This window comes from Wyeomyia smithii, chromosome 3 (assembly GCF_029784165.1).
Source record: "Wyeomyia smithii strain HCP4-BCI-WySm-NY-G18 chromosome 3, ASM2978416v1, whole genome shotgun sequence".
Classification (NCBI taxonomy): Eukaryota; Metazoa; Arthropoda; class Insecta; order Diptera; family Culicidae; genus Wyeomyia; species Wyeomyia smithii.
In genome coordinates, this window is record NC_073696.1 from 268,696,882 (window position 1) to 268,710,877 (window position 13,996).

At 43.8% G+C, this 13,996-nt stretch overlaps 1 protein-coding gene across 1 annotated transcript; it reads left to right on the forward strand.

Annotated features, from left to right (window-relative positions):
* Positions 1-169: 169 nt before the first annotated feature.
* LOC129729757 (uncharacterized) lies at positions 170-4,313 on the forward strand. Its single transcript, XM_055688576.1, has 3 exons — positions 170-278; positions 344-3,110; positions 3,167-4,313. Exons 1-3 carry the CDS (start codon positions 272-274, stop codon positions 4,149-4,151), a joined length of 3,759 nt encoding a protein of 1,252 aa, XP_055544551.1. The 5' UTR covers positions 170-271; the 3' UTR covers positions 4,152-4,313.
* Positions 4,314-13,996: the final 9,683 nt, after the last annotated feature.

Sequence of the window (13,996 nt, forward strand, 5' to 3'; positions counted from 1 at the left end):
TCGTTCGAATGACCTCCGCTACGTCATTCCGATATGGAGAGCAAGTCCTTCCAATCTGACCCAGCGCGATAACACTTGCAAACAAGGCAAGTGCATTATCTACCAGACGCCGAACTTTACAGCTAACACCGCTTATCGCTTTTGTGGCTAAATTGATTTATATCATCTTCCGGCAATTTTGTGGGCCACGCAATCGGCTATTTAAGACCAAATTTCGATTAGGTAATGGTCAGTTTAGGTTTGCGATTTTTTCAAATGAGCCAGCGGAGTAATGAAAGGTGAGTTAAGTGTTTGCGAATTCTTTAGAAGGTGACCGTTTCTGATGCTCTGTTTTCTTTTGCAGTGATATGGACTGTAGTTGGCTTTGTTTTGGTAGTTCTTGGAGCAGCAGTTTCCGGACAGGATGAGCTGTGCGAGGATCGGGCTGACTTTTCGCTCGTAAGACATTACGAGTTCTGTTATCGGTACTTCATCTGCATCAACGGAGATGCCTATTTGATGCGTTGCAATGGGGATTTGTGGTTCGATGAAGAAACGCAAAGTTGCCGTAGTCAGGAACTGGTGTCGTGTGCAGTTGAGGACCCATCAACACCTGCACCAGTGCCCGGTATCTGCGATGACGTGGAAGATAATCAGCTGGTGATTCATCCGGATTTTTGCAACACTTACTTCATCTGTATCGGTCAACAAGGAACCGTGGTGGTTTGTTCGCTGGGATTATGGTTCGATCCAGAGCAGCAGCTCTGTGCCAATCCGTCGGATTTTGAATGTCCCCATGGTCCCATAGGTGCTTCCAGGTGTCGCACGGAAGAAAACTTTGCCCTAGTGCCTAGTGACGTGTACTGCAATCGGTACTATCAGTGTGTTCACGGGTATTCTTACCCTATGCTTTGTCCTGACGGTCAATGGTTTGACACCACTAGCGACTCTTGTCGCTCTGAAACTGAGGTAGAATGTGATTTGGAAACGATTGAACCGGACGAAAATCCTACGTTTGATGTATGTGATTTACAGCCGAACAATTTTCTGACCGCTAACCCTACCGTATGTAATAAGTATTACGTTTGTATTAACCAGCTTGGATGGAGTAAAATGTGCCCCTTGGGAATGTGGTTCGATGCAACTGGCCAAACCTGTGTACCTCCAGGTTCGACCGATTGTCCACTAGGACCACCGATGCCCCCAGAAACCACCACTACTCCCTTCACTCGCTGTGATGGTGTTCCAAATTTGGCGTATGTTACGGGTGATGAGTTCTGCTACCGTTACTTCCAGTGTCGTGATGGAGTTCCGTTCCCGATTATTTGTAGAGATGGTCTGTGGTTCTCGGAGGAAGCTCAACAGTGTGTCGAACCGGAAACAACGCAGTGTGATCTAGATGATTCTGAACCACCGACGACGCCTACGCCTGGCATTTGTACCGATGTGACCGATGGCGTTCTTGTTCGGCATCCTTTAGACTGTAACCAGTATTACTTGTGCGTTGGTCAAGTCGGTGTTCCCACGATATGTCCCACAGGTCTGTGGTTCGATGAACCAAATCAAATGTGCAGTAACCCAGTGAACGTAGATTGCCCACACGGTCCCACAACACCAGCTCCGGATCCATTTGCGGTGTGTGAAAACGTCTTTGAATATCGATTCGTTCGTGACGAAGAATACTGTTATCGTTACGTCCAATGCATCGGTGGTACTCCCTATCCGCTTGTGTGTCACGACGGACTATGGTTCGACCAGGAACGGCAAACGTGTGATCGATCGGAGTACGTGGAATGCGACGGTTTTGACGCCCCAGACGTTAGACCCCCAGATTACACCGGAATATGCGAAGACGTGGACGATGGTATGCTGGCACCACATGACACCTTCTGTAATGAATATTTCCTCTGCGTTCGCGGTGTCGGATGGCCAATCATCTGTCCCCTGGGACTGTGGTTTGATGTTGAACAACAAACGTGTTCCGTTGCAGGACAGGTTCAGTGCCATCTAGCGCCCGAACGTCCACCCGTCACTGAAAGCCCATACGCCAGATGTAGTGGAATTCCGGAGAATGCATACGTTCGCGATCCGGACTATTGTTACCGATACTACAAATGCGTTAGCGGTTCACCTTTCCCAATGATCTGCCCCAGCGAACAGTGGTTCGACGAGCGACAGCAGAGCTGTCGAAACGCCACCGAAGTGTCCTGTCCCATCGAAGAAGAACAAACGCGACCCCCGCCAACGCCAGGTGTTTGCACCGGAGTAGCCGACTCGGTACAGGTACCTAATCGACGAGCTTGCAATCAATTCTACACCTGCGTGGATCAAGCTGCCTTTCCGCAAATCTGTGCCTATGGACTTTGGTTCAATGAAGCTGCCCAAACTTGCTCACCGCCGACAGAAACTACATGTGACCTGGGACCTGCCACAACGACAACAACCGCTCCCCACCCGTGGGCGCTGTGCGACGATGTCCCGAACTACTCGTACGTTCCCAGTCCCAACTATTGCTATCGCTTCTTTCAGTGTATCGATGGTGCCCCCTTCCCTATGCATTGTGGCGGCAGTTTGTGGTTCGATCGAGAACGGCAAATCTGCGCCGAACCGCAAGAAGTCACTTGTATTGTCAATCCAAATCCACCAGTTGTGCCACCAACTCCGGGAATTTGCACCGGTCAAGCCAACGGGCGTCAGGTTTCGAGTCCACGAGCTTGCAATCAGTTCTATGTCTGCGTTGATGAAATCGGCTACGCTCTGGTGTGTCCTGAGAACCTTTGGTTCGACGAGTTCCACCAAATTTGCTCACCACCATCGAGTACGTACTGTCCGTTAGCCCCGGTGGTGACCACACCATCGCCATACGAGCGCTGCATTGATGTGTCGAATTTTGGCATGGTAAGAAACGACTTCTACTGCTATCGGTACTTCCAGTGTGTTGACGACATCCCGTACCCGATGATTTGTCGAGCCGGATATTGGTTCGATTTGGAACGTCAAATGTGTGACCTCAGCCTGAACGTGCAATGCGAACTACGGCCGGGAAATCCCGGACCAATCATTCCAACTCCTGCCATTTGCGAGGGTACTTCCGACGGGAGCTTCGAACGCAATTGGAGCTTCTGTAACCAGTGAGTAGTCACTTTTCTACCGTCGCCCGTATAACACTAAACCATTTATTCCATAGGTACTACCTTTGCGTAGGGGAAGAAGCTTTCCCGCAGATCTGTCCCGACGGTTTGTGGTTCGATGATCACCGAGAAACGTGTGACCTCCCTGCCAATGTCTATTGCCCCCTGGGGGCTTCGACAGCCGAACCAATACCGGAACAACGATGCTACGGTGTCCCGGATCTGTCCTTCCTTGCCAACGACATTTACTGCTATCGCTACTACCATTGTGTTGACGGCATTTCCTACCCGATGATATGCGGCAGCCATTTATGGTTCTCGCTGGATTCCCAATCATGTGAAAGCGTCGACGTTATCGACTGCGATGGAGAGACTCGGCCACCAGACGTTCCACCAACCGAAGGCATCTGTACCGGACTCGAGAACGGCCGTCAAGTGCTACATCCGGATTTCTGCAACCAATTCTACGTCTGCATCGAAGGGGTCGGCTTTTCCCAGATCTGTCCATTTGGGCTTTGGTTCGATGATGAGCTACAAAGCTGCGCGTCACCCCCGGACGTTGAGTGTCCCTACGGATTGCAGCCTACTTTGTCTCCCATCGATAATATATGCTCTGGAATGCCTGACGGAGCCAAAATTGCCAATCCAACTGACTGTGCATGGTTCTACATTTGTATCAGTGATGAACCGTTCCGGTCACCCTGCCCGGAGGATATGCTCTTTGACCGGAACCAGCTGCAGTGCGTCCCGGCTGATGAAGCTGAATGCGCTGAAGAGGGTATGACCTCACCGCTTCCGGGGCCATGCTATGGAATTGCGGATTACACACTAGTGAGGAATCCATACAACTGTGCGAGCTATTACGAGTGTCTGAACGGTTACGGGCATCCTTCGTACTGCCCACCTGGGCAATATTTTAGCGAGGAGTTACAGCGGTGCGATCTAGCGGAGAATGTGGACTGCAGTGTGGAGGAAGGGGAGACGACTACGGAAGAAGATGCGGATTCGGAGGAAATTTTCAAAAGCAGACGCACTCTTTAGAAATTAAATTCATTGGTTAGTTTACGAATAAACGTGATGCGTTGTGAAAAGAAGGAATCGAATATCTTTTGGTTACATTGACTCACTAAACATTGGAACTTCTTAGAACTTTTATTGCACTGTCATCATTTCACATTTGTCAAATAGTTTCGTTATTTTGGAGCGAATGGCTTACACCGAATCCACACTTCTTGGCATGTTGGAATTTTTAATAAAGCCCAGATATCATCAAAACTCATATGTTTTTTTCGACGCGTTAAATTACGCAGTTCTTGTTTTCATAAATGTTGAACCATAATACGCTAAAAGTGCAGATTTAAATTAGTACGCGTTTGTTGCCACTCAGGAATAAAACTAAATAGATTTTAGCATCTTTATCATCAGGTTACAGTCCACTTTTTAACCCACCAGGCTGTTCAAACGCGTATGAGAAGTGTGGCCAAGAACAATTTCAATAGAACAGAATAATGTCCTATTTATCGCACATCGACGCCGTATGAATTCGGTAATGAGAGAAAATTTAAATTTTATTTTCAGGCACTGTGGTTTGTAGTCGATTTTGACGCGCCTAATTGATAACTCAGCGTACGTAGGATATACAATTAGGCCGCCTTCAGAAAAGTTAATAGCCCTAAAAGTGAGATGCAAAATCTAATTTTTTTGCTTCAAAGACACGGTTGGTGTCTTTAGTAAAGTTATAGGTAAAATCACTATAAGAAACTTTGCTAAAGACATAAAATTCGTATCTTTTACTCAAATTGAAACTTTGAAGCTAGCTGACCCGGCAAATTTCATTTTTCTCTCTTTATTAATTATTTTTACATTTTTTACAGAAGTTCCCATCAATAGACAACGTAAGTCTAATTCCCTAACAGAAAAAAATATTTTTAACATTGAAGGCATGGGAATTCTAAATTGATTCCCCATACTTCCAACGATTGACCTTGTGATTTGATTAAAATCAATGCAAATGCATGGCGAATCGGATGTTGGATACTTTTAAACTCAAAAGGCCCTCACATTTGGAATGATTAGTTTTAACGGAATGAGAACATCCTCGCGCCTAAATTTTCCTTAAAATATCATTGTTTGTAATACATTGGTTTTTAGATGCTTTAAGACCTATCTTGTATCATTACATAATTTATGTTGGTTGAGGTTCCTTTTTTAGAGGACAGAGCGGTGTCTGATTTTTAAGTACATTTTTTGTAACTTAATTAAAATTGGGATCTTCCCACGTTAGGGGCGGCGTACAAAAACGTCTGCCCCGGATTCGGCGGCAGTGAAAACCAGTGCCTCATCAGCTATATCTAAGACAGTAGTATGGCGGCCGAAAAACGGAGAACGAAATCGCCTTCTTTCTTTAGGCCAGGAAAGGCCTAAAACGAAAATGATTCTAAATTGAGCTCAGAATTGCCGAAATCGCCTTCTAAAGACCTGAAAAGGCCAAAAAAGAAAATGACTCCAATTGAGCTCAGAACGGTCGAAATCCCCTTCTTAAGGTAGAAAAAGGCCAAAAAAGAAAATGATCCCAAATTGAGCTCAGAATGGTCGAATCGCTTTCTGAAGGCCAGAAAAGGCCAAAATAAGAAAATGATTCCAAATTGAGCTCAGAATGGCCGAAATCGTCTTCTAAAGGCCAGAAAAGGCCTAAAACGAAAATGATTCCAAATTGAGCTCAGAATGGCTGAAATCGCCTTCTAAAGGCCAGAAAAGGCCAAAAAAAGAGAATGATCCCAAATTGAGCTCAGAATGGCCGAAATCGCCTTCTAAAGGCCAGAAAAGGCCAAAAAAGAAAATGATCCCAAATTGAGCTCAGAATGACCGAAATTGCCTTCCAAAGGCCAGAAAGGCCAAAAAAGAAAATGATCCCAAATTGAGCTCAGAATGGCCGAAATCGCCTTCTAAAGGCCAGAAAAGGCCAAAAAAGAAAATGATCCCAAATTGAGCTCAGAATGACCGAAATTGCCTTCCAAAGGCCAGAAAGGCCAAAAAAGAAAATGATCCCAAATTAAGCTCAGAATGGCCGAAATCGCCTTCTAAAGGCCAGAAAAGGTCAAAAAAGAAAATGACTCCAATTGAGCTCAGAATGGCCGAAATCGCCTTCCAAAGGCTAGAAAGGCCAAAAAAGAAAATGATTCTAAATTGAGCTCAGAATGGCCGAAATCGCCTTCTAAAGGCCAGAAAGGGCCAAAAAAGAAAATGATCCCAAATTGAGCTCAGAATGGCCGAAATCGCCTTCTAAAGGTCAGAAAAGGCCTAAAACGAAAATGATTCCAAATTGAGCTCAGAATGGTCGAAATCGCCTTCCAAAGGCCAGAAAGGCCAAAAAAGAAAATGATCCCAAATTGAGCTCAGAATGGCCGAATCGCCTTCTAAAGGCCAGAAAAGGCCTAAAAAAAACCAACCCAAATTGAGCTCAGAATGGCCGAAATCGCCTTCTAAAGGCCAGAAAAGGCCTAGAACGAATATGATCCCAAATTGAGCTCAAAGTGGTCGAAATCGCCTTCCAAAGGCCAGAAAGGCCGAAAAAGAAAATGATCCCAAACTGAGCTCAGAATGGCCGAATCGCCTTCTAAAGGCCAGAAAAGGCCAAAAAAAGGAAATGATCCCAAATTGAGCTCAGAATGGCCAAAGTCGCCTTCTAAAGGCCAGAAAAGGCCTAAAACGAAAATGATTCCAAATTGAGCTCAGAATGACCGAAATCGCTTTCTAAAGGCCAGAAAAGGCCAAAAAAGAAAATGATCCCAAATTGAGCTCAGAATGGCCGAAATTGCCTTCTAGAGGCCAGAAAAGGCCAAAAAAGAAATGATCCCGGATTGAGCTCAGAATGGTCGAAATCGCCTTCCAAAGGCCAGAAAGGCCAAAAAAGAAAATGATCCCAAACTGAGCTCAGAATGGCCGAATCACCAGAAAAGGCCAAAAAAAGAGAATGATCCCAAATGGAGCTCAGGATGGCCGAAATCGCCTTCTAAAGGCCAGAAAATGTCTAAAACGAAAATGATTCCAAATTGAGCCCAGAATGACCGAAACCGCTTTCTAAAGGCCAGAAAAGGCCCAAAAAAGAAAATGATCCCGGATTGAGCTCAGAATGACCGAAATCGCCTTCTGAAGGCCAAAAAAGTCCAGAAAAGAAATTGATCCCAAATTGAGCTCAGAATGGCCGAAATCGCCTTCTAGAGGCCAGAAAAGGTCAAAAAAGAAAGTGATCCCCAATTGAGCTAAGAATGGCCGAAATTGCCTTCTAGAGGCCACAAAAGGCCACAAAAGAAATGATCCCGGATTGAGCTCAGAATGGCCGAAATCGCATTCTAAAGGCCAAAAAAGGCCAAAAAAGAAATTGATCCCAAATTGAGCTCAGAATGGCCGAAATTGCCTTCTAGAGGCCAGAAAAGGCCAAAAAAGAAAGTGATCCCCAATTGAGCTAAGAATGGCCGAAATCGCCTGCTAAAGGCCAGAAAAGGCCAAAATAAGGAAATGATCCCAAATTGAGCTCAGAATGACCGAAATCCAAAAGCAAAAAAAAAATGATCCCAAATTGAGCTCAGAATAGCCGAAATTGCCTGCTAGAGGCCAGAAAAGGCCAAGTAAGAAATGATCCCGAATTGTGCTCAGAATGGCCGAAATCGCCTTCTTAAGGCCAAAAAAGGCCAAAAAAAGAAAATGATCCCAAATTGAGCTCAGAATGGCCGAAATCACCTTCTAAAGGCCAGAAAAGGCCAAAAAAGAAAATGATTCCAAATTGAGCTCAGAATGGCCGAATCGCCTTCTAAAGGCCAGAAAAGGCCAAAAAAAGAAAATGATCCCAAATTCAGCTCAGAATGGCCGAAATTGCCTTCTATAGGCCAGAAAAGGCCAAGTAAGAAATGATCCCGAATTGTGCTCAGAATGGTCGAAATCGCCTACTAAAGGCCAAAAAAGGCCAAAACAAGAAAATGATCCCAAATTGAGCTCAGAATGGCCGAAATCGCCTTCTAAAGGCCAGAAAAGGCCTAAAACGAAAATGATTCCAAATTGAGCTCAGAATGACCGAAATCGCTTTCTAAAGGCCAAAAAAGAAAATGATCCCAAATTGAGCTCACAATGGCCGAAATCGCCTTCTAAAGGCCAGAAAAGGCCAAAAAAGAAATTGATCCCAAATTGAGCTCAGAATGGCCGAAATCGCCTTCCAAAGGCCAGAAAGGCCAAAAAAGAAAATGATCCCAAACTGAGCTCAGAATGGCCGAATCGCCTTCTAAAGGCCAGAAAAGGCCAAAAAAAGAAAATGATCCCAAATTGAGCTCAGAATGGCCGAAATCGCCTTCTAAAGCCCAGAAAATGTCTAAAACGAAAATGATTCCAAATTGAGCTCAGAATGACCGAAATCGCTTTCTAAAGGCCAGAAAAGGCCAAAAAAGAAAATGATCCCAAATTGAGCTCACAATGGCCGAAATCGCCTTCTAAAGGCCAGAAAAGGCCAAAAAAGAAATTGATCCCAAATTGAGCTCAGAATGGCCGAAATCGCCTTCTAGAGGCCAGAAAAGGCCAAAAAAGAAAGTGATCCCCAATTGAGCTAAGAATGGCCGAAATCGCCTGCTAAAGGCCAGAAAAGGCCAAAAAAAGGAAATGATCCCAAATTGAGCTCAGAATGGCCGAAATCGCCTTCTAAAGGCCAAAAAAGGCCAAAAAAGAAATTGATCCCAAATTGAGCTCAAAATGGCCGAAATCGCCTTCTAAAGGCCAGAAAAGGCCAAAAAAGAAATCATCCCAAATTGAGCTCAGAATGGCCGAAATAGCCTTCTTAAGGTAAGAAAATGATCCCAAATTGAGCTCAGAATGGCCGAAATTGCCTTCTAGAGGCCAGAAAAGGCCAAGTTAGAAATGATCCCGAATTGTGCTCAGAATGGCCAAAATCGCCTTCTAAAGGCCAAAAAAGGCCAAAAAAGATATTGATCCCAAATTGAGCTCAGAATGGCCGAAATCGCCTTCTAGAGGCCAGAAAAGGCCAAAAAAGAAAGTGATCCCCAATTGAGCTAAGAATGGCCGAAATCGCCTGCTAAAGGCCAGAAAAGGCCAAAAAAAGGAAATGATCCCAAATTGAGCTCAGAATGGCCGAAATCGCCTTCTAAAGGCCAAAAAAGGCCAAAAAAGAAATTGATCCCAAATTGAGCTCAAAATGGCCGAAATCGCCTTCTAAAGGCCAGAAAAGGCCAAAAAAGAAATCATCCCAAATTGAGCTCAGAATGGCCGAAATAGCCTTCTTAAGGTAAGAAAATGATCCCAAATTGAGCTCAGAATGGCCGAAATTGCCTTCTAGAGGCCAGAAAAGGCCAAGTTAGAAATGATCCCGAATTGTGCTCAGAATGGCCAAAATCGCCTTCTAAAGGCCAAAAAAGAAAATGATCCCAAATTGAGCTCAGAATGGCCGAAATCGCTTTCTAAAGGCCAGAAAAGGCCAAAAGAAGAAAATGATCCCAAATTGAGCTCAGAATGGCCGAAATCGCTTTCTAAAGGCCAGAAAAGGCCTAAATGCAAATGATCCCAAATTGAGCTCAGAATGGCCGAAATTGCCTTCTAGAGGCCAGAAAAGGTCAAAAAAGAAATGATCCCGAATTGAGCTCAGAATGGCCGAAATCGCCTTCTAAAGGCCAGAAAAGGTCAAGAAAAGAAAATGATCCCAAATTGAGCTCAGAATGGTCGAAATCGCCTTCTAAAGGCCAGAAAGGCCAAAAAAGAAAATGATTCCAAATTGAGCTCAGAATGGCCGAAAACGCCTTCTAAAGGCCAGAAAAGGCCTAAAAAGAAAATCATCCCAAATTGAGCTCAGAATGGCCGAAATCGCCTTCTTAAGGTAAGAAAATGCCAAAAAAGAAAATGATCCCAAATTGAGCTCACAATGGCCGAAATCGCCTTCTAAAGGCCAGAAAAGGCCAAAAAAGAAAATGTTCCCAAATTGAGCTCAAAATGGCCAAAATCGCCTGCTAAAGGCCAAAAAAGAAAATGATCCCAAATTGAGCTCAGAATGACCGAAATCGCTTTCTAAAGGCCAGAAAAGGCCAAAAAAGAAAATAATCCCAAATTGAGCTCAGAATGGCCGAAATTTCCTTCTAGAGGCCAGTAAAGGCCAAAAAAGAAATCATCCCGAATTGAGCTCAGAATGGCCGAAATCGCTTTCTAAAGGCCAGAAAAGGCCAAAAAAGAAAATGATCCCAAATTGAGCTCACAATGGCCGAAATCGCCTTCTAAAGGCCAAAAAAGAAAATGATTCCAAATTGAGCTCAGAATGGCCAAAATCGCCTTCTAAAGGTCAAAAAAGGCCAAAAAAGAAAATGATCCCAAATTGAGCTCAGAATGACCGAAATCGCTTTCTAAAGGCCAGAAAAGGCCAAAAAAGAAAATAATCCCAAATTGAGCTCAGAATGGCCGAATCGCCTTCTAGAGGCCAGAAAAGGCCAAAAAAGAAATCATCCCGAATTGAGCTCAGAATGGCCGAAATCGCTTTCTAAAGGCCAGAAAAGGCCAAAAAAGAAAATGATCCCAAATTGAGCTCAGAATGGCCGAAATCGCTTTCTAAAGGCCAGAAAAGGCCAAAATGAAAATGTTCGCAAATTGAGCTCAGAATGGCCGAAATCGCCTTCTTAAGGTAAGAAAATGCCAAAAAAGAAAATGATCCCAAATTGAGCTCAGAATGGCCGAAATCGCCTTCTAAAGGCCAGAAAAATCCAAAAAAGAAAATGATCCCAAATTGAGCTCAGAATGGCCGAAATCGCCTTCTTAAGGTAAGAGAATGCCAAAAAAGAAAATGATCCCAAATTGAGCTCAGAATAACCGAATCACCTTTTAAAGGCCAGAAAGGCAAAAAAAAACCAACCCAAATTGAGCACAGAATTGCCGAAATCGCCTTTTAAAGGCCAAAAAAGAAAATGATCCTAAATTGAGCTCAGAATGGTCGAAATCGCCTTCTAAAGGCCAGAAAAGGCCTAGAACGAAAATGATTCCAAATTGAGCTCAAAATGGTCGAAATTGCCTTCCAAAGGCCAGAAAGGCCAAAAAAGAAAATGATCCCAAACTGAGCTCAGAATGGCCGAATTGCCTTCTAAAGGCCAGAAAAGGCCAAAAAAAGAAAATGATCCCAAATTGAGCTCAGAATGGCCGAATCGCCTTCTAGAGGCCAGAAAAAACCTAGAACGAAAATGATTCCAAATTGAGCTCAAAATGGTCGAAATCGCCTTCCAAAGGCCAGAAAGGCCAAAAAAGAAAATGATCCCAAACTGAGCTCAGAATGGCCGAATCGCCTTCTAAAGGCCAGAAAAGGCCAAAAAAAGGAAATGATCCCAAATTGAGCTCAGAATGGCCGAAATCGCCTTCTAAAGGCCAAAAAAGGCCAAAAAAGAAATTGATCCCAAATTGAGCTCAGAATGGCCGAAATCGCCTTCTAAAGGCCAGAAAAGGCCAAAAAAGAAATCATCCCAAATTGAGCCCAGAATGGCCGAAATAGCCTTCTTAAGGTAAGAAAATGATCCCAAATTGAGCTCAGAATGGCCGAAATTGCCTTCTAGAGGCCAGAAAAGGCCAAGTTAGAAATGATCCCGAATTGTGCTCAGAATGGCCAAAATCGCCTTCTAAAGGCCAAAAAAGGCCAAAAAAGAAATTGATCCCAAATTGAGCTCAGAATGGCAGAAATCGCCTTCTAGAGGCCAGAAAAGGCCAAAAAAGAAAATGATCCCCAATTGAGCTAAGAATGGCCGAAATCGCCTGCTAAAGGCCAGAAAAGGCCAAAAAAAAGAAATGATCCCAAATTGAGCTCAGAATGGCCGAAATCGCCTTCTAAAGGCCAAAAAAGGCCAAAAAAGAAATTGATCCCAAATTGAGCTCAGAATGGCCGAAATCGCCTTCTAAAGGCCAGAAAAGGCCAAAAAAGAAATCATCCCAAATTGAGCTCAGAATGGCCGAAATAGCCTTCTTAAGGTAAGAAAATGATCCCAAATTGAGCTCAGAATGGCCGAAATTGCCTTCTAGAGGCCAGAAAAGGCCAAGTTAGAAATGATCCCGAATTGTGCTCAGAATGGCCAAAATCGCCTTCTAAAGGCCAAAAAAGGCCAAAAAAGAAAATGATCCCAAATTGAGCTCAGAATGGCCGAAATCGCTTTCTAAAGGCCAGAAAAGGCCAAAAAAAGAAAATGATCCCAAATTGAGCTCAGAATGGCCGAAATCGCTTTCTAAAGGCCAAAAAAGGCCTAAATGCAAATGATCCCAAATTGAGCTCAGAATGGCCGAAATCGCCTTCTTAAGGTAAGAAAATGCCAAAAGAGAAAATGATCCCAAATTGAGCTCAGAATGGCCGAAATCGCCTTCTAGAGGCCAGAAAAGGTCAAAAAAGATATGATCCCGAATTGAGCTCAGAATGGCCGAAATCGCCTTCTTAAGGCCAGAAAAAGCCAAAAAAGTAAATGATCCCAAATTGGGCTCAGAATGGCCGAATCGCCTTCTAAAGGCCAGAAAAGGCCAAAAAAAAGAAAATGATCCCAAATTGAGCTCAGAATGGCCGAAATCGCCTTCTAAAGGCCAGAAAAGGCCTAAAACGAAAATGATTCCAAATTGAGCTCAGAATGGCCGAAATCGCCTTCTAAAGGCCAGAAAAGGCCAAAAAAAGAAAATGATCCCAAATTGAGCTCAGAATGGCCAAAATCGCCTGCTAAAGGCCAAAAAAGAAAATGATCCCAAATTGAGCTCAGAATGACCGAAATCGCTTTCAAAAGGCCAGAAAAGGCCAAAAAAGAAAATGATCCCAAATTGAGCTCAGAATGGCCGAAATCGCTTTCTAAAGGCCAGAAAAGGCCTAAAAGAAAATGATCCCAAATTGAGCTCAGAATGGCCGAATCGCCTTCTTAAGGTAAGAAAATGCCGAAAAAGAAAATGATCCCAAATTGAGCTCACAATGGCCGAAATCGCCTTCTAAAGGCCAAAAAAAAAATGTTCCCAAATTGAGCTCAGAATGGCCAAAATCGCCTTCTAAAGGCCAAAAAAGGCCAGAAAAGAAAATGATCCCAAATTGAGCTCAGAATGACCGAAATTGCTTTCTAAAAGCCAAAAAAGAAAATAATCCCAAATTGAGCTCAGAATGGCCGAATCGCCTTCTAGAGGCCAGAAAAGGCCAAAAAAGAAAATGATCCCAAATTTAGCTCAGAATGGCCGAAATCGCTTTCTAAAGGCCAGAAAAGGCTTAAAAAAAATGATCCCAAATTGAGCTCAGAATGGCCGAATCGCCTTCTTAAGGTAAGAAAATGCCAAAAAAGAAAATGATCCCGAATTGAGCTCACAATGGCCGAAACGCCTTCTAAAGGCCAAAAAAGAAAATGATTCCAAATTGAGCTCAGAATGGCCAAAATCGCCTTCTAAAGGTCAAATAAGGCCAAAAAAGAATATGATCCCAAATTGAGCTCAGAATGACCGAAATCGCTTTCTAAAGGCCAGAAAAGGCCAAAAAAGAAAATAATCCCAAATTGAGCTCAGAATGGCCGAATCGCCTTCTAGAGGCCAGAAAAGGCCAAAAAAGAAATCATCCCGAATTGAGCTCAGAATGGCCGAAATCGCTTTCTAAAGGCCAGAAAAGGCCAAAAAAGAAAATGATCCCAAATTGAGCTCAGAATGGCCGAAATCGCTTTCTAAAGGCCAGAAAAGGCCAAAATGAAAATGTTCCCAAATTGAGCTCAGAATGGCCGAAATCGCCTTCTTAAGGTAAGAAAATGCAAAAAAGAAAATGATCCCAAACTGAGCTCAGAATGGCCGAATCGCCTTCTAAAGGCCAGAAAAGGCCAAAAAAAGAAAATGATCCCAAATTGAGCTCAGAATGGCCGAAATCGCCT